This window comes from Haliotis rufescens, unplaced genomic scaffold, assembly GCF_023055435.1.
Source record: "Haliotis rufescens isolate VD_foot unplaced genomic scaffold, xgHalRufe1.0.p SCAF_12, whole genome shotgun sequence".
NCBI lineage: Eukaryota > Metazoa > Mollusca > Gastropoda > Lepetellida > Haliotidae > Haliotis > Haliotis rufescens.
In genome coordinates this window covers 26972897-26994237 of record NW_025963802.1, presented here as the reverse complement: position 1 = coordinate 26994237, position 21341 = coordinate 26972897, and the positions used below count along the sequence as shown (strand labels likewise).

Sequence of the window (21341 nt, the reverse complement as noted above, 5' to 3'; positions counted from 1 at the left end):
GTGGTCGTCACTCGCTGAAGGTGGTCAACAATCATAATGTCACATGATTGTCGACCGCCTGTGTGTGGTCCACCGGCTATGTGTATATCGCACAGTAGCCGTGGCAGTCAAAATGTTATAAGACCAACATGGACGCACGTTAAGGTAGATTAGACTGTCTTTTCGCTCTTTTCAAGCCATTGACATACACTTTGTTTTGTGAAATTGTTTTGGCTCTTAAAATTGCTTAACTTTTATATCGCAGATAGGATAAGAAGTTGTTAGTACTTGTAATGATGATATATTGTTATGGCCATAATTTTCAATTTTGCCCTTCAAGTAATCTAAATCGCCGCAACTACTGTACACTTTGATCATAGCGAAAGACGCTCAAAATATCATATTTGGTAGAAAGTGCATTGAACTTCCGAAGATATCATATGTCCTATGCACCATAGAAAGAATAACAGAATCAGTGACCGCCACCGTCATGGTATTATTCGCATCAGATTACTACAGTAAGCTATCCCGCTTCTCTCTTAAAACGTACTCATTCGACCATGGAAACGATAAAGAAAGACAAGAATTTAGTGTGAGGTTCCAATCGCTAGGTTACAGACTACTGATGGCCGCGGCGAAAGCGAATCATTTCCCTCCACTGCTCCAATTGGTTTTAATTCATTGGGGAAACTTGCACATCACGATCAAATTTTAAAGTTGCCCGAATTCAAGTGCATACTCAACCTTTGCTTGGTGGCAATCGAGGCATTTAGTTTTACTTATATCAGCTGCATTCTTAAACTAACTCACGTTATCTTGTGGCAATATTGAGTAAGGTATGTTATGACGTGAAACATGTGTTAATTCTCGAAAGAATGGCAGATATAGGATTTAGATACTTATGTTCAAAATTTCGAAAATCCTGCAGTGTAAGAAAGGTGCCCAGAACAAGGTTTGATACCGCGTGTGTGCTGCTCCAAGTCAATGAGAACATTGCTCAGTTTCAGTACTAGGGTTTCGACAAGGTTTAAAAGTGTATATAAAGCACGGAGGTGTCACAAAATGACCCATTTAACATGCGTGGTTAGGTGACGTGAGGGTAAATTTAGTTTAACGTGAGTGTGAGTGTGAGTGTGTGAGTGTGTGGCTGCTTGTACTAGTCCGCATGTTTGCCGGTTCTATGATGGTTGCCAACTGAGATACCATTCTGAAGTTTGGCAAGAAAATCTCACATTATACTCACTCCGAGCCGACTCAGTCCTTCTTTCTTTCCGTCTATGCCGAACGCCAGACAGGGTAACAAGTACCATCTCTAAGAGACTTTTTGTATGACGCGTACACAAAATACGCTGCTTAAAACAACTTGTGTGTGAGCTGTTTCCTTGACTTTGTGATCAGTAATATTTAACATATCCATGGAGGAAGACAAGACCTTAGTGTGTATGGCGATCCATGGCAGCATGTGGATCCCTGTCGTGGTGATATCAGCCTAGTTCAGCCTGGTGATCTGCATGTTACGGAAGCTTTTTGACCAACATCATCTGCACAGTTGAGAAAAGAGAACAACTTCAACAAATTGGATAGCTAGAAGATGTAGACAGTATCAACAATTGGTACACAATTCATCTTGGGTAACTAAAACATGTAGAGAGTACCAATATTTGGTACACAATTCATCTTGGGTAACTAGAAGATGTAGAGAATACCAACAATTGTGACACAATTCATCTTGGGTAATCAGAAGATGTAGACAGTACCAACAATTGGTACACAATTCATAATGGGTAACTAGAAGATGAAGAGATTACCAACAATTCATCTTGGGTAAAAAGAAGATATAGCCAGTACCAATATGTGGTAAACAATTCATCTTGTGTAACTACAAAATGTAGAGAGTACCAACAATTGGTACACAATTCATAATGGGTAACAACAAGATGTAGAGAGTACTAATATTTGGTACACAATTCATCTTGGGTAACTACAAGATGTAGACAGTACCAATGTTTGGTACAAAATTCATCTTGAGAAACAAGGAGATGTAGAGAGTACCAACATGTGGTACACAATTCATCTTTGATAACTGGAAGATGTGTACAGTACCAACAATTGGTACACAATTCATCTTGGGTAACTAGAACATGTAGAGAATACCAACAATTGGTACACAATATGTGGTACACAATTCATCTTGGGTAACTAGAAGATGTAGAGAGTGCCAATATGTGGTGCACAATTCACAAAGGGTAACTAGAAGATGTAGAGAGTACCAGCAATTGGTACACAATTTATCTTAGGTAACTAGAAGATGTAGACAGTACCAACAGTTGGTACACAATTCATAATGGGTAACCTGAAGACGTAGAGAGTACCAGAATGGGTATCTAGAAGATGTAGAGAGTACCAATATTTGGCACACAATTCAGCTTGGGTAGCTAGAAGATGTAGCCAGTATCAACAGTTTGTGCACAATTCATAATGGGTTACTAGAAGACGTAGAGAGTACCAACGATTGGTACACAATTGATAAAGGGTAACTAGAAGATGTAGACAATACCAATATTTGGTACACAATTCATCTTGGGTAACTAGAAGATGTAGAGAGAGCCAGCAATTGGTACACAATTTATTTGGTAACTAGGGGATGTAGAGAGTACCAACATTTGGTATACAATTCACGGTCACGTTTCTTACATATATTTATATTTTCTCTTCAAGTTCGTGAATTCGGATCATTACTTTCCTTTTATTTATATTCATGAATTTGATCATGTCAGTTGTTAAAAGGAAAGATGTCAAGCCGATGACCGTATGAACTTATCTGATCATTTTCATACAAATATTTCAAAATTTTCCCTAACTTTGGGGTGGTGAGGAAGCCTTGTTGTTAAAGCGTTCGCTGGTCACGCCGAAGACCCGGGTTCGATTCCCCACATTGGTACAATGTGTGAAGCCCGTTTCTGGTGTTCCCCGTCGTGCAATTGCTGGAATATTGCTAAAAGCTGCGTAAAACCATACCAACTCCTTAACTTGGTATGATATTTGACTTGTTCGGTGTTCCTAAAAGGTCACTTATTCTACGCCATTACGCCTCTCCAACAAATAACGTATCCAGTAAATATGTCAGATACTACCTTATGGTAATATATCGTGTAAAATGGTTCAAATATATTGTTTTGTACCCTAGCATGTGTCTGCTGCACCTGGACATGTAACTGTTGGTAATGACAAAAGACATTGGGTTCAGAAAAGTTTGTTTGGTTACATGGGAAACACACATGTGCAGGTCGTGCCAAGGCTGCTGTAGTCATGAGATCTCCTTCATACTCCCATGTCTATATCTTATGTCCACTACCATGTCGGGGTGTCTGAAGCCTTAACTGACATGAATAATCGACGGACCTATTACACATGACATTTCATCACATGACTAGCCGATTATACATGCATGCCACTTCAATAAATGTAGGCGATAACCGTTTGCAATCGACTAAGGTTTATTTTGAGGTATTAGACCAGCAAATAAATATTCGTTCATCCCTGGCATCAAATCAGTTGTTACTCCAATAACTGAACTCGGATGAATTTAGCTTTCCTTCCTTTACGCATATGACTGCTTATATGATGTTGACATAATAACGCGAGTTCCAAGTGTCTTCTGGCATGCTTGACTTAACTAGAAGTTATGTTTCAGGAGACGCATTCAAACTCTCCACAGTTGACATTAATGAAATCAGTCAAAAACTATGAGAGGGAAGGCAATACTTTGTTACTAAAGAACTTGGATTTATCGATATGATAAGAAGGTAAGGTCAAAATCGATGTCAAAATATTAGGTTAATACAAAAGCTCTGACACATTCGACCGAGATAAGTGAAGTTGTTCTACACTAAATTATCGGAGAGCAATACAATTAATATACATGGATCTACAGCCATTTCTTCATCCCTATCAAGAAATGTTTATGATAATCAAAAGGATTATTTCTATCGCCTTATGCAACAAAAGTGTCCTTTCTTAACCGACGACATGCTACCCTTCAAAAAGTACTAGCTGTGAAAGTCCTGATGGGCAATATCTTAATTACGCCTACAGGACAGTGTTGCTTAGAGGCACCCTCTCTCTAGTGGCACAAGCACCACACAAGTAGGCTCATTCAAGGCAGTCTGGTCAATGAACACCCTAAACCAGCTCTGTTCGTCAGGCGGGAGGCAGGCATCGACCAACGGTTAAGTATTGATCTGGGAATACAAGGCTCGGCCCACATAGATCTCTCATTGGCCAGTGCGTCCAGTGACAAGTCTCATCTCCGACCACTCACACCAAACTCCTTTTGCTCAACTTGGCTTCTGCAAGAGAACATCTGAAAGCAGTCCTTGTCGTCTAGAAAACCTTCTCATGAGCCTTTGAAAAGGTTCTTATCTGCTCCAAGTCTGTATGAACCACGGGGGTGTCTGAAGCAGCTATTCAATTTCTACATCCTCTGAAATCAATGAAGCAAACGGTTTTTACATGTTTTCCAATTCAGTGAGCCTTATATTACTGATAAAAAGCGAAAATTGGGTAAATTGTTGTTTGCTGTTTTCACAGTATTTTTGTTTTACTTTCAGATTGTGAAGACATGGGAGCCGTTTTAATTTCTTAAGGGACGTGATGATGTACTGCGAGTTGGTTACCCCAGAATGTGACTGATGTGATCTCAGTATTGAAGAAAGAGGCACAGAAGTCTGGATAATACAAAGGATTAACGCATCCTCTCACTACAAACATGTTCTTTCATGTCTCACGAACGTATGTGTACGTGTGATGGAAGAATTCCCATTAAACACAACTCCAACTTTTTCGGATAATACTACCGCCAACTCCACATCCCCAGGTGAAGGGGTCATCGACCTCAGAGTAGCCATACCCGTGGGGCTAATTCTGGGGCTAATAGTGGTCATGACTGTGTGTGGCAATGTGCTGGTGCTGCTGGCCGTGTTTGTCAACTCTCACCTCAGAAGCACCACTAATTACTTCATTGTCAATCTGGCTATAGCTGATCTCCTCTTGGGCACGACAGTTCTGCCCTTCTCTGCGAGTCTGGAAGTTTTAAGTTTCTGGGCTTTTGGTCAGATATTCTGTGATGTTTGGGCCGCCATTGATGTCTTGTGTTGCACCGCCTCCATCATGAGTCTATGTGTCATCAGTATAGACCGGTACATCGGGGTGACCAGACCCCTTCAACACTCTACCATCATGACTGAGAAACGTGCCGTGTATATCATCTTGCTTGTATGGATACTGTCAGTGACGATCTCAATAGCTCCTTTGATAGGGTGGAAGGAACCGGCCGACCCCAACCCAATGGTGTGCAGCGTCACCACACAGCTTGGATATGTGCTGTTTTCTGTATCTGGTTCATTTTACATACCAACTTTCATCATCATGGTTGTGTACATACGGATATATAAAGAGGCTGTTAAACATTCAAACTTTTTGTCCACGGGTGTAAAAACTTCTAAAATAGATGAATCTGAGGGAGTGACGTTACGCATTCATACGGGTAAAAGCCCTCAAACCCCCTCCCCAATGTACCAAAGTAGCAGTTCCAGCGAACACTCTGAGGGGTCGGGTCGCAAAGCCGCCTCACGACTTACATTAGCAGGAAGGATTGCCAAGTTTAAACGAGAGAAAAAGGCTGCCAAAACGTTGGGCATTGTAGTAGGGGTGTTTATATTATGCTGGTTCCCCTTCTTCTTCGTCTTGCCTTTAGGTGAGTATCTCAATGCACTTCTAATTTTATTTGTCAGTTCTCAGATAAAGATATGTTGCTTATGAATGCATGTTGGATATAATCTCACGTGTCATTCTTACATGTCTGTCTGGCGGGTAGAACTGCCGTTATCGCGCGTGTTTTTGAACAAAAACAAAAAACATACTACATAGGATCCTGTTTTCTCCCGTGAGTTGGATCACCACACCACACGCGCCTCACAAAGAAATGTTCTAAGATGAGAAATTTGTAGTTATATATTCTAACAGTATGGTACATTAAAACGAATTCCAATACACCAAAGAGATATAGCCAACATAATCAGGATGATGTTATTCCGATCAAATAGTTGTGAACTTACCATAAAACACATCCTTCATTGGGCCACAAAAATCATATAATCTCTGATACAAACATGCAACATGTTGGACCTTTGGTGCAATGGATTATTAATTTTCAGGACTATTCTCAGGTGAGTGAATTGACGTTAGCGTATTTCGTTAATATCATGGAGTCTCAGCCAAACAGAAGCAGTAGGATGTATACCATCTGGGTGAAAGCAACGACCACGGATATAATGCTGACAAACCAAGAATCATCGGCGATTCGATCTCACAATCATATGATTCTGTCACGTTTTGTTCTTTGAAAAATAATCTCATCTAATTATAGGAAACTCTCACGCCAAGTGGTTTTTTTCAATCACTTTTTGTGCACATGTGTTCCCCTCGAGAAGAAACTTCATTCCAATATAACACTTAGTTAACTTATGTCCGAATATTATAACATCACTTTATGCATCGTTTCGTTTAACCCATAATAATGTACCACTTGTTATCAAAATCACCTTGTGGGTTTTGAGTGTGTTTGGTTTTAAGCAAGTGGCATATTCATATAATTTGTAGTTTCATTAAAGATGAGTTAATGGCGTTCCTTCCATCTTACGGCGTGTTGGTTAAAGTGCTGGAACAAGAAATGGTAACAGAGACTGACGAAATAGCACGATTATCAGGCTGATAGATGAGCGTCAGCGGGGTGACAGGAAATTCAATATAGCGACAGATGGGTGTCAACACTGGAAACATAGGATTAAGCAGAATAGCAGTGGTGATTTATACAAAGAACATGGGCTATGAATTACGAGCAATATCACAAACATATGTGATTGTCAATGTAACATAATAAAAAAAGATTCAGCACAATAACAGTGTGGATTAAGCAGAGTAACAGGCGATTTAGCAGAGTAACGGGAGATTTAGCAGAATAACGATGTGGAGTAAGCAGAGTAACAGGCGATTAAGCAGAATAACGATGTGGATTAAGCAGAATAACGATGTAAAGTAAGCAGAGTAACAGGAGATTTAGCAGAATAACGATGTGGATTAAGCAGAATAACAGTGTGGATTAAGCAGAATAACAGTGTTGATTTAGCAGAGTAACAGGCCATTTAGCAGAGTAACAGGAAATTTAGCAGAGTAGCATCATGCATTATGCAAGTAACAGCGATTAAGCAGAGTAACAGGCGATTAAGCAGATTAACAGGAGATTAAGCAGAGTAACAGGAGATTTAGCACAGTAACAGGCGATCTAGCACAGTATCAGTCGATCAAGCAGAGTAACAGGCGATTAAGCAGAGTAAAAGGAGATTAAGCACAGTAACAGGAGATTTAGCAGAGTAACAGTGTGGATTAAGCAGAATAACAGTGTGGATTAAGCAGAATAACAGTGTGGATTAAGCAGAATAACAGTGTGGATTGAGGAGTAACAAGCGATATAGCAGAGTAACAGGAAATTTAGCAGAGTAACATCATGCGTTAAGTGAGTAACAGGCGATTAAGCAGAGGAACAGACGATTAAGCAGAGTAACAGGAGATTAAGCATAGTAACAGGAGCTTTAGCAGAGTAACACGAGATTTAGCATAGTAACACGAGATTAAGCAGAGTAACAGGAGATAAAGCATAGTAACAGGAGCTTTAGCAGAGTAACACGAGATTTAGCATAGTAACACGAGATTAAGCATAGTAACAGGAGATTAAGCATAGTAACAGGAACTTTAGCAGAGTAACACGATATTTAGCAGAGTAACACGAGATTAAGCAGAGTAACAGGCGATTAAGCAGAGTAACAGGAGATTAAGCATAGTAACAGGAGCTTTAGCAGAGTAACACGAGATTTAGCAGAGTAACACGAGATTAAGCAAGGTAGCAGCAATATTAAGTGAGTAACAGGCGATTAAGCAGAGTAACATGAGATTTAGCACAGTAACAGGCAATCTAGCACCGTAACAGGCAATCTAGCACAGTAACAGGCGATTTAGCAGAGTAACAGAAGATTTAGCCCAGTAACAGGCGATTAAGCAGAGTAACATCATGTATTAAGCAGAGTAACAGGAGATTAAGCAGAGTAACAGTAGATTTAGCACAGTAACAGGCAATCTAGCACAGTAACAGATGATTAAGCAGAGTAACAGGCGATTAAGCATAGTAACGGGAGATTTAGCAGAGTAACAGGAGATCTAGCACAGTAACGGGCGATTAAGCAGAGTAACGGGCGATTAAGCATAGTAACGGGAGATTTAGCAGAGTTACAGGAGATTAAGCACAGTAACAGGAGATTTAGCAGGGCAACAGCATGTATTTAGTGAGTAACAGGCGATTCAGCACAGTAACAGGCGATTAAGCACAGTAAAAGGCGATTTAACAGAGTAACAGCATGCATTAAGTGAGTGGATGTGATTTGCATTGGTTGATTATCAGAGTAACTGTAATATAGCAAATACGTTTTTATACTCTTGCCCTACACGACATTCGGCGGGTGAGAGCGTCCCCTTACAATAACCCTGAATGGGAACACGGCCGTGCTCCTCAGGAAATGATCTGTCCATCCGTCGGCCTGTCAAGTGGTGTTTCTAACTTGACCAACGCGTGCTGTTGCAGCGGGGAATTCAATCACACTTGTAAGCATTATGTTGTTGCGAACGCTTAGAATTGGCAGTTTCACGTTAATTCTTTTCACTGTCCATGGCGTTGGAAGCGTAGAGCACAATGAGTACAGTCTTGGCTGTGAGTTCCAGAATCTCAGAAGGGTTAGACTAAATTATCCTTCTTTTTCAGAGTATACAGTCAATGGTTCCTTATTAAATTGAGACATGCGTGATGTCTAATGGGTATTGCTTTATTCTGTAGCACTTGTAATAGATATCAGCATATAGGACAGTGAAATGTATTTACTTTGTGGTTGCAATTATGTTCAAGTTAGTTCCTCGTAATGTTTGGTTAATAGAAGTAGTCCTTCCAATGTGAACATGATAAATCTATAATTATTAAGGAACAGGTAAAAAGTATTCATTTCATTGAGGGGGCACGGGTGGCCCAGTCGTCTAAGGCGCCGCGATTCGCTGTGCAGAGTTGCGTCCCTTGGGCATGCCAGAAACCTATGATTGTGGGTTCGAATCCCGGTTCGCCCCGATTATGTTTCTTGGTTTGTCAGCAGCATACCCGTGCTCGTGGGTTTCATCGAAATGGTAAACGTCTGAGACCTGCATCACTTCGGGCTTTCCTCCCACATTAACCTGACACGCAGTGATATAACTAGAATACTGTTAAAAGCGGCGTTAAACCAAACTCACTCACTCACACTCATTTCATTGAGCTTAACTCGTACAAGAATTAAATATGATACGAGACATAGAGTCTAACCGTTTACATTTGTCACTGGGGATAACCCCCTCACTTAAATTGCAGTTGCCATAACGTTACCAAATCTAAATTTTACCGGTTACCGTGACATTGAGCGTTCCACCCGTTATCGTAAACTGTAACTGTGAAATTGAGCGTTCCACCTGTTATCGTAAACTGTTACCGGGACATTAAGCGTTCCACCCGTTATCGTAAAGTGTTACCTTGACATTGAGCGTTCCACCCGTAATCGTAAACTGTTACCTTGACATTGAGCGTTCCACCCGTTATCGTAAACTGTTACCGTGACATTGAGCGTTCCACCCGTTATCGTAAACTGTTACCTTGACATCGAGCGTTCCACCCGTTATCGTAAACTGTTACCGAGACATTGAGTGTTCCATCCGTTATCGTAAACTGTTACCTTGACATTGAGCTTTCCACCCGTTATCGTAAAGTGTTACCTTGACATTGAGCGTTCCACCCGTTATCGTAAACTGTTACCTTAACATTGAGCGTTCCACCCGTTATCGTAAACTGTTACCGGGACATTGAGCGTTCCGCCCGTTATCGTAAACTGTTACCTTGACATCGAGCGTTCCACCCGTTATCGTAAACTGTTACCGAGACATTGAGTGTTCCATCCGTTATCGTAAAGTGTTACCTTGACATTGAGCGTTCCACCCGTTATCGAAAACTGTTACCGGGACATTGAGCGTTCCACCCGTTATCGTAAACTGTTACCGGGACATTAAGCGTTCCACCCGTTATCGTAAACTGTTACCGGGACATTGAGCGTTCCACCCGTTATCGTAAACTGTTACCGTGACATTGAGCGTTCCACCCGTTATCGTAAACTGTTACCTTAACATTGAGCGTTCCACCCGTTATCGTAAACTGATACCGAGACATTGAGTGTTCCATCCGTTATCGTAAACTGTTACCTTGACGTTGAGCTTTCCACCCGTTATCGTAAAGTGTTACCTTGACATTGAGCGTTCCACCCGTTATCGTAAACTGTTACCTTGACATTGATGTGCTATCCTTACTCGTAAACTGTTACCTTGAGTCGAAGGTGCTACCCTTTGTTGAAACCGTTGCAGTGACATCTAGCGTGCAACCCCTGTAGACAGTCACATCACTTACCTCACACATAGGGATTGAACCTCGTGGACAGAAATGTCACCGACCACTCTTTCCGTTATATTCCTCACAGTTCTGACCGCCTTGGCAGTCATTTACAGAGGACGTGTCATTAACTTTCGCCTCACGTCGTAGCGCCTTCACAACATCATACTCGTCACGCCCTGGAAGTGTTTTCTTGTTATTAATACCATGCTGCCTGATTTGAGTGAGGCTTGTCTTGGATCAATGACCTCAGTATAGTTAACACATACGGTATAGCAATGTGTTGTACTGTACTTAGACTAACATCTAGTCTCTGAAATGAAAATATGTTACGGATAAAAACGTTTGCTAAAATAAAGTCATAAAAATATAATAAAAAGGAGTCCAGAGACTATCTTCATTTTCATTTATAATCTAGAGGTAATCTCGACTTGCTAAATTGCATGGGCTGTATTGGATATGTTTGTTTCAGGGTCTGTATGACAAACTATACTGTATTGTAACCCATTTAACTGAAACACACAGTGGAATTGTACGTATATTATCAAGTGTGGCAAAATTAAGGTGACATACAATTAGAATCTCTCGTGATCTCCGATATCACTGATACATAAACACTACTTGCAGAAAGCGATTTATGTATGGGTCACAAACCTTTCAAAACCGTTTTGTCACATTGACCAGACGTTAAACGTATATACGACCGCATTCTGTGGGTATGTTTATGTAAGTAATGCTTAAATCAATCAGAGAATCTATCTTCATAACCATGTTAAGCCTAGATTTAAGAGGTGAGAACTATAGCGGCTGCAAGACCCCGTGCATTAGTGATGGCCTGAAGCTGTATATTTAGCTAGCACTTAGCAAACGTAAATTAACTACGATTTTACTGAAATGAACACGTCGACCTCGAGGATATTTCGGCGTGCTGCTGACATATGACATTTGAAATGCCAACAAATCAGGGGGGTGAGTCCCTGCTTGGGCCGCGCACTGACCGGCAATATGCACACAGCAGAAGCGGTGCAGGTGGGTCTGACATTGATTGGTATCCTGCAGATAAAAAAGTGTATCGGCGTGACAGGATCTCAATAGATGGCTGTGTATGCTCCCTGGTCACACATGACGGGAAAATAGAATATCGATTCATATCGTAGGTGTACATTACAACCTCCTTGTCAATCACAGGAGCATAGGGCCACGTGTGGGCACAAGCACTTGTTTCATGCGCTCTCAAGGAAACATTACTTTAAACATTAAAAAATTATAAGCGCATATGTATAACTCTCCAGTTACATTAATGATAATTATAGCAATTCAAGCAACAAGTTTACTTGCCTCACTAGCCATTGTGGCAATATCCCTGGTGGCCACTGTTGGTCGCTGGAGATTCCTCCAGTGGAGACCTGGTGGATTGTGTGACCTCGTACTGCGACAGCGTGGTTGTTGTTCATGCTGTCAACCAATGGTTTGTCTTCGCGAAGGCCGTGTGTTGTGAGACTGTGTAATGTAACATTAGAGGAGTATAGCGTCTCCCTGTCGCATACAAGTTGTGTGGCCAAAATATACTCTGAAAAGGGATACTAAACTATCACATCATTAATAATTATCCAAACAGTGATATATCGTCAGTTCAGAAGATACTGAAAGAGAAATCATCCCAATCAATCAATTTTCTAAACAAGTCATGCAATAGCACTCATTATCCACACTTCAGGCCTTACTAAATGAGAAGCGAAATGTGGTTCGGCTGCCTCTGCTTATTCTGCATATAACGATCGAGCTCAGAATTAACATATACTCTTCAAAACAAGAAACGCAAAACATATATTTTTGGCCATATACTAAATCAGCAGACCAAGAGGTGCAAAATGAAGCGGTTTCATGTGTCGTGGTGTCAGTGACAAATTTTCAGGATCAAAATGATCACACCAAGGACATACAAACCATTCGTCTGGAAACACGTACGATTAGGAAAAACGCACACAGTACATTGAAAAAAGGGCCACGGAGCTGCACGTACTGCACGTGCAGCAGCACTATGAACGGTATTAAAGTCCCAATATGAAACACTGATAATGCGGTTTCGCCGTATTTTTGATTGCCTGGCATCTGTGTCAATGGAATAGTGACAGTTCAACAACTTGTCAAGATTAACTGAAGTGCAAAGAAACAACGTCATAGGCCGCTTGCAGGCAGGGGAATCCCGGTGAGCTGTAGCCAGGTTTTCAATGTAGCGCCAAGCACCATCACACAGGCTATGGGATCGGTTTCAACAGCATTGGTCAACACCTGATCGGCCAAGGTCGGGACGACCAAGGGTAACCTACCCCGCCCAAGATCGCTACATCCGACTGCGCCGACTATAGTCTGGAAGGTAATTTAAGGTACCGACATTTACTACAATATCTGAAAAACTATTGGACCTACTCCAGTCAAAGCTGAGACGCCCAACGCTAACACCGCATTCTAAATAACACGGTGATGAAGAGATCTCAGTGTCGCTGCTGTTGCGAAGACATTTTAAATAGCACGGTGATGAAGAGATCTCAGTGTCGCTACTGTTGCGAAGACATTTTGAATAACACGGTGATGAAGAGATCTCAGTGTCGCTACTGTTGCGCGGACATTTAAAATAACACGGTGATGAAGAGATCTCAGTGTCGCTGCTGTTGCGCGGACATTTAAAATAACACGGTGATGAAGAGATCTCAGTGTCGCTACTGTTGCAAGGACATTTTAAATAACACGGTGATGAAGAGATCTCAGTGTCGCTGCTGTTGCGCGGACATTTAAAATAACACGGTGATGAAGAGATCTCAGTGTCGCTACTGTTGCGCGGACAATATCAACATCAACTACTTGATAGGTAGTAGGGATATTCTACATCCTCTCAAAATTATTGTATAGTTAAACGGCGGCCCACACCAACGTCTCTTGTCAGTGTTCTTGCACGTGGCTGTGTTTTCTCAAACTTGTGTTTAAACTAGTATCGACTTGTTTAGTATATATTTGTCTTTTGCAATGTAATGAATGGTAATTGAGGGTTGAAACAATAATGTGCAAAATACGCCACTGTGAGCTTCTACCTAGAGAGTAACTACAGCTTAATCAATGTAGACAGTCGTCAAGCATGTTATAAAAGTAGTAGATCAAATGAAATGTCAATGAAAACACTCATAGACAACACAAGATGAGAGCTATAACAGTGGTCAGCGTGGGTCAGTCCACGTTAGAAATGTGTCATTTTATTTCCAGTTGGTGGTACTTATGTTTGCTCCGACCCGTAAAGATCAGGGTCAGGAATGATCTTCAACAACCCAATGCCTCCCGTTATAAGCGATTAACGGGATCGGGTGGTCCGGCTCTCAGACTTGGTAAATGTATATTTCATCGTATCCCAATTGCGTAGACGGATGGATTTTCTGGATATTTACAGACCGCCATCAGTAGTATAGGTAATGATGGTTCTGGACCACTTCCACTGGAGCCAGATTCATATACCTATACTGCTACTACAGGGGGGATTTTTTATGTCAAAATGATTATGCGATTTAACGATAGTCATGAGTTGTATTAAACGAAACATCAATATTAATTAATAATGGATAAAATTTACTATAGCCCACGAGGATATTGGAAAGGTGTAGGAGCAATAAAAAAATTAGCCACCACGGCTAAGGTATCTAAAGATGTGGCAAAGGATTGGTTAAAGAAACAAGCGATGTGGCAAATATACTTACCAGCACCGCGTTATATACCGAGGAAGAAGTTTGATATTTTTACGACGAATGAAGTTCATCAGGCTGACCTCTTGTTTCTTCCCCACGATAAGGTAAAACGCAAAACGTACAAATACGCTTTAACTGTAGTGGATGTGGCTAGTCGATACAAAGAGGCTGAGCCATTAACATCGAAAGAATCAACAGAGGTAGCTAATGCACTGAGTCGCATATATAAACGTGGACCGCTAAAATGGCCTAAGCTATTTCAAGTAGATCCCGGTCGCGAGTTTATGGGATCGGTAACTAAACTGTTAACAAAGCACGATGTCGAAATCGTCCGTGGTGAAAGAGAGGCCCACCGCAGTCAAGCTATCGTCGAAAGATTTAACAGGACATTAGCAGAACGTTTGTTTGGCTATCAGTATGGGATCGAAATGAAATCCGAGCGATTGAGATCAACAGAATGGGTGACACGATTATCAGCCGTTGTATCAGCGCTGAATAATGAAGTAACGAGATTAATAGGGAAGAAACCATCCGATGCTATTAAAATGAAATCAGTGACTTCCGAATCTTCAGCACCAAGGAGAGGCAAAGAACGAAAACTTCCGGATAGAGTAAGGGTAAGATATTTATACCAGGCCGGTGAACTCGAAGGAGGCCTACGTCGCGCAACCGATCCCATATGGTCCCTTAAGACGTATAACATTAGTAGATTGGTTACGAAAGAAGGAGAGCCCATTCTTTATTATCTTCAAGATGGACCGGGTAGGGCATTTGTACGAGAAGAGTTGTTCATAGTTCCCGACGGTACGGTATTACCACCATAACCATAAGCATAGGTATTTACACCATCATTATCAATCCATCTCTTTGTATCTAAGGGGGATAATGATGTCTTGTTCATTCTTAATCCATATATCCTATGATCGTAACTTCTTAAAGAGTTCATCTCGTGTTTGAACGTTCTACCGTTGAATAATGATTCTTTATACTGTTCGTGTTTGATATGCTTTTTTACAACATACTTCTTAACGCCCTTAGCTTTTCTTATCTCTCCATTATCGGACTTCTTTATAGAATACATCTTAGGTCTTAATCCCACATACTCCGCTATAGGGGTCCCAGCACATTCATCCTTCATCTTACCTAACACCTTTTTATTTACTACGCTGTGCAGTGGATTATCTTTAGGGTAATCGCTCGTGTCGTACATATCTATTTTTTCTGCCATATCTTTATACACATCCTCGGTTTGTATTTCCATCAACAAAGAATCTGTGTCGGTATATAAAACCTCGCATCTATCGCCGTATTGCTTCTTAAGTTCGTTGTAATAAAAGTCATACATTAAGTGTTTTGACAAGTCGAGAATACTCATACCGACGTACACCGGTCTGTTGAATTTTATATTACTCTTCTGCATATGCAACGCGGCTAAGTTGTTATCAAATATCTTGCTTCTGTTAAAAGCCGGACTGGCTATAAGTTTCCTGAGTCTTTCTTCCTCATTAGATCTGACTAATTTAACATCAACACGCTTCCTTAGATTCTCCATAGTTTTACCAAATACCGAGTTATTCATGAGCTTATACAGATTCTTTTCGAAATCGCTGGTAGCTATCTTTCTTAAATCTGTGTTCAACCTTATATAGGGCTCCATCCAAGGGCTTTGATCGAACTTTAGAACTCTGTGTATTTTCTTAAGTTTCATACCTAACGATAGATACAACTGGAGATTTCTGTAGTGAACTATATATTTTGTTTTATCCATCAAATTTGGTACGAGTTTTTCTACGTTAGCTAACCTACTATTACCCATCAAGGAGCGTTGATATTCCGACATCCAATCTTTATTAACCATTAATCTTTCGGGAGCTAGCGGATAACTGTTATGATCTTTATGTAACGAACTTGGATATTCCAAGTCAACTTCTAGTATGTACCCTTTATTCACATCATTATTATGAATATTAATAACATTGATATTATTGATATCATCGACCCATTCAAAACCACCCGTGGGTAAAGGTTGACTCATAGCCCATCCGTACAAATTGTTAGCGTCGAGATATAATATGTGGGTGTCGGGTTTACTGGGATCGTATCCTTCCACTAATTTATTATTAGCCTTAGAATACCTTTTAGCTGCCATCGATATACCACCTCTTAATCCTTTCTCAATAAACAAGTGCATATCGTAATCTGTGAGTAGTTTTAGTTCTACGCCGGTCTTCTTCAACAATGCATCCCACGATAGTCCGGGACTGGAATAGTACCATGCCGGGTCCAAGCCATATTGTTTGAAACACGTCTTTCTAAATATCTCGAATATATCGGCGAGTAACAGTACATCTGTTTTTAAGTACAGATCGTGATAATCGCCTAAATTCTTACAACCTAATTTATCCCACACCGTCAGAGCGTGTTCATAATCGGCATCTGTTATTCTAGATTCTGTTAAGTTACTATAGAATGATTCGAGGGGTGGTAATTCAGTTTCTTCGAATCTAGACCAATCATCCATATATTCGTAAGGATATACACCTTTTCTCAGCAACAAATGACGAGTTATCTTATCGGTATATTGATTTGTTATCGCGAAGTCATCGGGATTGTTCGCATTAGCTAAATTGTCCAGGGAAGATAACAGAAACTGTACGGAGTCTATGAATCTAAGCCCATTACTTTGCTTTGTTCTAGATTTCCCATCCTTGTCCCTATAATGTATAGGTTTAGTCAACGAGAACGATATGTATTTTTCCATATTATTAGGAATGCACGTTAAACCGCCGTCGGTCTTCGAGATAGCTTGCATAATGAGATGTGAATCGTATCCTCTAAGGTTATGAAACACAACGGGGATGGGTATTGTTTGAGAGTTCATTTTTAGTTTCAAGTTACACTCGTTATGAGCGGCTCCCCGATAAGTACCCGTGACGTGACAATGATCTCTTACGGAATCCCCATCCAGGGGTTTATTACAAACGTGACAACTCGTTGACTTCTTATGGACCCTCCAATCATCCCTCGTCATACGCATGGGTATCGTACACGATAATTTTTCCCTGATTATTCTCTCTTCATTTTGTAGATATTCTAGGAACTTTCCCGCTGCATCGGGACCTCTGTAAATCACGGGAGTGTTTGTTTTCCCATCATACCTTACAACTATATATCCAAACCCACAAGGAATATGTTCTTGAGTTTTGTACGTAAAACTATTATCAGTATTGCTATGGTTGGTATTTTCTATGGGTTTGATAAGCGCTTCGAAGTCGGCGTAAATTATGTACGGTACTGGCATTTGATTACAATAATGTTCAAATTTTAATATATTTTTTCCTTCTTTAGGCATATCGATCCTGATAGCATTCTGTCCAACACCTCTACAGTCTTCTTTATGCGCTTCTAATAGATCTTGTCTGCTGTACCCATGCAGGCATCTTTCACAGAAATATTTCTTTCTAGCATGTTTTGTTTGATCGTATAGTAGCCTGTTTAAACTCTTTATCCACGTATAATGATATTTACCATCTTTTTCGATCAGAAATGAATTGATTCTGGGGATATTTTCCGGAGCGGAGCTTATCCTGTGTACAACAATTCCTTTAGAATGTCCAAAAACATTTATAGCTAAATTATTTTGCTTTTCCACCTTATCAATTTGTGATATTGGTGTAGGTTCGTCTATACCATCGAAGTTGAGTCCATCGTTTTGAGGATAGCTAGAAGGTCTATCCGGATGCTTGTCTACGGGGAACAATGCAGATCTTATCATCATTCTTAAACAGTCATCGGATTTATTTTTTACGTTAATTATGGCTTTTTTCTTCTTATAATACGGAGGTAAATCTATATAAGATCCACCTTTGAAGGGCATATAATTTGCTATATCTAAATATAAACTATCGATTTTATCCACACCCCAACCCGAACCTCTATTAGTCCAGCGTTCTAAAGTTTCCTGTATTCTCTGAATTGATGTATCTAATGATGAGTTTATAGTATCGGATTCGGTTATAACTTCTTGATTGCTACGGAAATATGGTTCGGTATATTCGGTGCTATCGTCTGTGTTACTTTTACTCAATGTCATTTTAATCGTCAGCTGGTATTTTATACTATGTAAATCATCTAATTCCTCGTTAATTTTACTCGATATGATGGGCTTAATATCGTTAACATCCATGTTGGAATTAATATCCATCTTCCAACCTCTTAGATATTTACCAACGCCGGTGGATGTGGGTACAAATATTAATTCTTGTTGTTGATTATCATCATCATTATCATTATCAACATTATCAATATCATCAACATTATCATTAGGTTGATTATTATCTAGTAAAGCGATCAATTCAGCTCTTCTCATTCGAGAATAACCTCTCAGCCCACTGTTTCTCGCTCGAACTTTGAGTTCTCTAACAGTCTCGGGTCTGTTGTATTCCAAACCGAGTAAATCCATCAATTCAGCTTTTCTCATACAAGAATATCCACGCAGTCCACTTTGCTTTGCCATAGCTTTTAATTCTCTGACAAAAACCATTGTGGTTGAATGGTATATACAAAATGATTCATTTGTCTAAATGGTTGTTTTTCATATATAAATACGTATTCTCCCCAACCTATTCCTCTCATTGATGTAATCTCTCTTCCTAGCATAAATAATCTGCTTCCTGAACTTATCAGCACCGTGACTCTTACATAAACTGTAACTACATTTGACTCCAATCCCACATACAGAACAAACGTAATTTTTAAAACCCTTTCTGATGTTATAAGCGTGAGTGCCACAGTAAATACCCACCGATGGCTTCTGACATTGAATCGATTTCCCCATGAGTGTATATTTGCATAGATTCATGGTGGTTATACACATATCATATCATTTGTCTAAAAGGTAAAACACATCTACACTATTGATTAGGCAGTCAGCCAACGCTATTTATAGATCGCTCATAGCCACAGCTGTCACTCTGACTTATGCATGGTATAGCTGAAAATCAATACACCAGTCAAACCAATAATCATAAATGTCATCTCTCGGTTTTTTTGAGCCTCTGACGGTGTATAAAACTGACTCATTGTTGGTCTCAGTATTGGGTCTAGTTTTTTCCCATAAACGAGGAAGTATTCGTGCATGGCAGATTCGACATCCTTAAACGTTTGAATTGAATGTCCTTCCTTCATCAGTTGTTCATGAATAAAGTCTAATCTCTTCATTCTCTGCTGTGTATATTGTAACTGGGCTGCTTGGTATTGTTCTAAAGCTTCGTTATGTCGTTTACGCTCCTCTTCAACTTCTTTAGCGTTTGATTCCCTCATACTGGAAAATAAAAAATTACTCCCCCGAAAAAGCTAGAGCATTAACAACAGCTCCACCGACCATCATCGCAATTGATGCCATATGTATAATAATATAAAATATTCAAATGTTTAATTACTTCATTATGTCTTCCGGGATAAGTCCTTGTTTGATGAGCATATCCTTCGTTGCCATAGCTAATCCAATATCAAGAATGGCCATTCCGATGTCATATCCATTAAAATCTAGCTTGGGTGGTGTGGCTTTAGTAATCATTTTAGCCATACGGGCATAGCCAATGGCCAAGCCGGTGACCACCGCTGAATGATACGTCGCGTTTACCAACATTTTACCGTCTGTAGCTGGAGTAGTCATGCTTCTTATAGCATTATATGAGGACAAACCTCTAATTGAACTTGTTGTTGCGGCGGGGGTGACGATTTCTCTTCTCCGGACTTATAAAAGAACCATACAACCGCTATACCAGCAACTCCTACTAGTGCCCATGTTTTAATCGGATTTGAATTATTTATTAATTTCGCTTTGCGCGCCAGCCCTCCCTTTCTTCCTGCGGCTATTTTCAAAGGATTCTTTGTCACTCTGGGTTTCTTATTCACATGTGGTGCATTCACATTCACTGGTGGTGGTTCCTCATTCACTTGTTGTGTGTTCACTTGTTGTTCCGCAATCTGTTGTGGTTCCTCGTTCACAATCTGTTGTGGTGTCACCTGTGTCTCCATTTATATTATTAAGTGGGCACGTATGTTTAAATTGACAATACCTAGCCGTTATTAAAGCTGTGGTGAACGGAGCTAAGTACATTCCGAATCTATGATAAAACTCACAGCTCACTGAGCTTATAGCGTGTTCGATGAATGGGTCTTTCTCGAGAGATTCGCATAAATACAGGCGATGTTCTGCCGGGATGGGGAGAAACGTACTAGCTACGGCTGTGTATAGTTGTAATATAGAAGACCCTATCGTTTTAGTCATGGTAGCTCCCAGTCTAGACTCGTAACGAGCGTACAGTTTTTTAATCTCTTCGTCGGTCATGTTATCAATTTTTTCGATGGTATAATTTTCTCCCAAATATTGGGAACATTTTCCACCGGCTACCAAAGCCGTGAGTCTTTCTCTATGTTTATCTAAAGATTTATCAGCATTTTGATCTGCATCAGATTCTTTGAGCATTTGTTCGATGAGTTCGTCGCATTCCATAATGTAATACCTAAGGAGATATTTAAGTCTAACATAATATAATATGACATATCCAATACAACCCGTAATAATGAACTGTTGTGAAAGAATGAGGATTTCGAACCACATTTTATGTAATATTAACCGCTAATGTTCAATTTGCTATAATTTTGCTACATTTTTGCTACATTCTGCTATAATTTTGCTACATTTTGCTATAATTTTGCTATAATTTTGCTACAATTTGCTAAGCAATTGCATAAGCAGCTGGTTGATCGGTTTTTAATACGAGTTTACAGTGCTTCGTTGCCGCTAACACTTTTCTGACTTTGTCTCGTTCCCCCTTGGTATAAATGACATCATTTTCGCGTAAACATTCCTCGAATGAATCTCGATCTTTGCAATGAAACAGTGCTACCCATTTGGTCTGCTCTCTGAGATCTTTCAGGACAGAGTTGTATTTTTGAGTAAGTACCCAAACGCTATGTTGAGTATGCCGACCGGAGAATGCTAAATACGAAAGCATATCTTTCTTTTTTGTGAGTTCTTTACTCGCGCTGCAGTCGTCTAT

General features: G+C 40.2%; 1 protein-coding gene across 2 annotated transcripts in view; it reads left to right on the top strand.

The window, feature by feature from the left end:
• The window catches only part of LOC124116030 (alpha-1A adrenergic receptor-like), a 119647-nt gene that overhangs the window by 19520 nt on the left and 78786 nt on the right, over positions 1-21341 (top strand). For both annotated transcript variants that reach the window (XM_046477234.2, XM_048393465.1), the window contains one exon: positions 4590-5734. In XM_046477234.2, coding sequence (XP_046333190.1) covers positions 4786-5734 — 949 coding nt within the window. In that variant the 5' untranslated portion in view covers positions 4590-4785. The remainder of the gene's footprint in view (positions 1-4589; positions 5735-21341) is intronic.